The sequence below is a fragment of the Pseudomyrmex gracilis genome, unplaced genomic scaffold (genome assembly GCF_002006095.1).
Source record: "Pseudomyrmex gracilis isolate BER0280 unplaced genomic scaffold, ASM200609v1 scaffold_5990, whole genome shotgun sequence".
In the NCBI taxonomy this organism is placed as follows: domain Eukaryota; kingdom Metazoa; phylum Arthropoda; class Insecta; order Hymenoptera; family Formicidae; genus Pseudomyrmex; species Pseudomyrmex gracilis.
Genome location: NW_018026574.1, coordinates 1 through 1,345, shown reverse-complemented (window position 1 = coordinate 1,345; position 1,345 = coordinate 1). Strand labels below are relative to the sequence as shown.

Below are 1,345 nucleotides of genomic sequence, written 5' to 3'. Positions count from 1 at the left end.
CATGTATGAAAATAGTACTTTTGAAATATACCTATTACTCCAGGAAATTTGTTTTTCTGAAGAAAAAATTGTTTTGTAACCTCTCTCTCTTGCAATGTAGGGAATCTGATAACATTTGGTGCAAGAGATAGTAAAAAATTTGTAACCCGGGATATAACATTATACACATCGTACTTATGGTGATCCCAAATCTATCTGCCACATCTCGATAGCCAGCACTTTCATGTCCAACATACCAAAGAAAACTTATAATATGTTTCTCTGGAGAAATAGGTTCATATCCNGCATGAGCTGTAATAACATACATATAGATAAATACAAAGATATTATATTCTAAAAATAATGCGACAAAAATACATATTTATAAATAATATGCATATGGAACTCAATTAAGATAATAAACCTTGTAATGCCAAAAAGATTGGAGATGCTGCAAAACGACCGATTAACTCATTAGTCAAATCTCGCGATAAGCGAAAGTGCATTATNAAATCACTGTCAACGTATGAATGTACAACATTCTCAATATAATTTAGAATTTTTACGCGATGTACTCTTTGAACAACTCCTAATACTGGTTCTAATATTTGCTCAACGTCTCCATCTAAAAAAAAACAATGCTTTGAAGTAGGTTAAGTATTATCTAGTGTATAGGTTAGGTATTACCTAGTATATAGATTAGATATACACTTTAAGCAGAAGTTAAACAAATGTACTCACATTACTAATAAATAGAGAATAATTTAACTGTTGTTCCTTACCAATATTTGCAGCAAATAAAACAGGTGGTTCAGGAATAACCTCTTCATCATACTCTTCTTCATCGGATGACAAATCAGATTCCAAAATATGACCAAGAATTTCTGCATTTATTCTATTCATTTTCCAATTGTACCAGTACACAGTTAATAACTTCTAAAAAACTAAATAATTTTTACTCTTTTTTGTACTTAAAACTTCAAACAAACACCATGCACAAATGGCTGTAGTACACTTCTGTTACACTCTGGCGTTCTTCTTGAAAAGCATACACTTTACACGATGTTTCCCCCACTTCCAAAAAGTGTAGTGTATTAAAAGTGTAAGGTGTACACTTTACACTTTTCGTGTATGCAAGTAAAACAAACCTATTATGTTCCGTCTTCCTTCCACTAAGCCGAACTATAAGGCAAGACACGAGGCATGTTGCGCGCTTGTTTCGTATGACAACGTGAAATGCTTTTTCAAGATTTACAGTCTTGAAAAAAGTACATAATATTATTGATAATAAAATCTCAAGAGGCATTACGTATTATTTACTAATGTACATTATATATTAATTAGTAATATTATGATTATTAAATAA

The 1,345-nt window shown here is 31.0% G+C and overlaps 1 protein-coding gene across 2 annotated transcripts; it reads right to left on the bottom strand.

The window, feature by feature from the left end:
• Nucleotides 1–149: 149 nt before the first annotated feature.
• On the bottom strand, nt 150–1,124 carry LOC109863523. Of its 2 annotated transcripts, XM_020443782.1 has the most exons (3): nt 762–1,124; nt 546–604; nt 371–430 (listed from the first exon to the last, which is right to left on the bottom strand). In XM_020443782.1, exons 1-3 carry the CDS (start codon nt 880–882, stop codon nt 386–388), a joined length of 225 nt encoding a protein of 74 aa, XP_020299371.1. In that variant the 5' UTR covers nt 883–1,124; the 3' UTR covers nt 371–385. The 2 variants fall into 2 exon arrangements, with proteins under 2 accessions (XP_020299370.1, XP_020299371.1); XM_020443781.1 differs by having other exon boundaries at nt 150–604.
• Nucleotides 1,125–1,345: the final 221 nt, after the last annotated feature.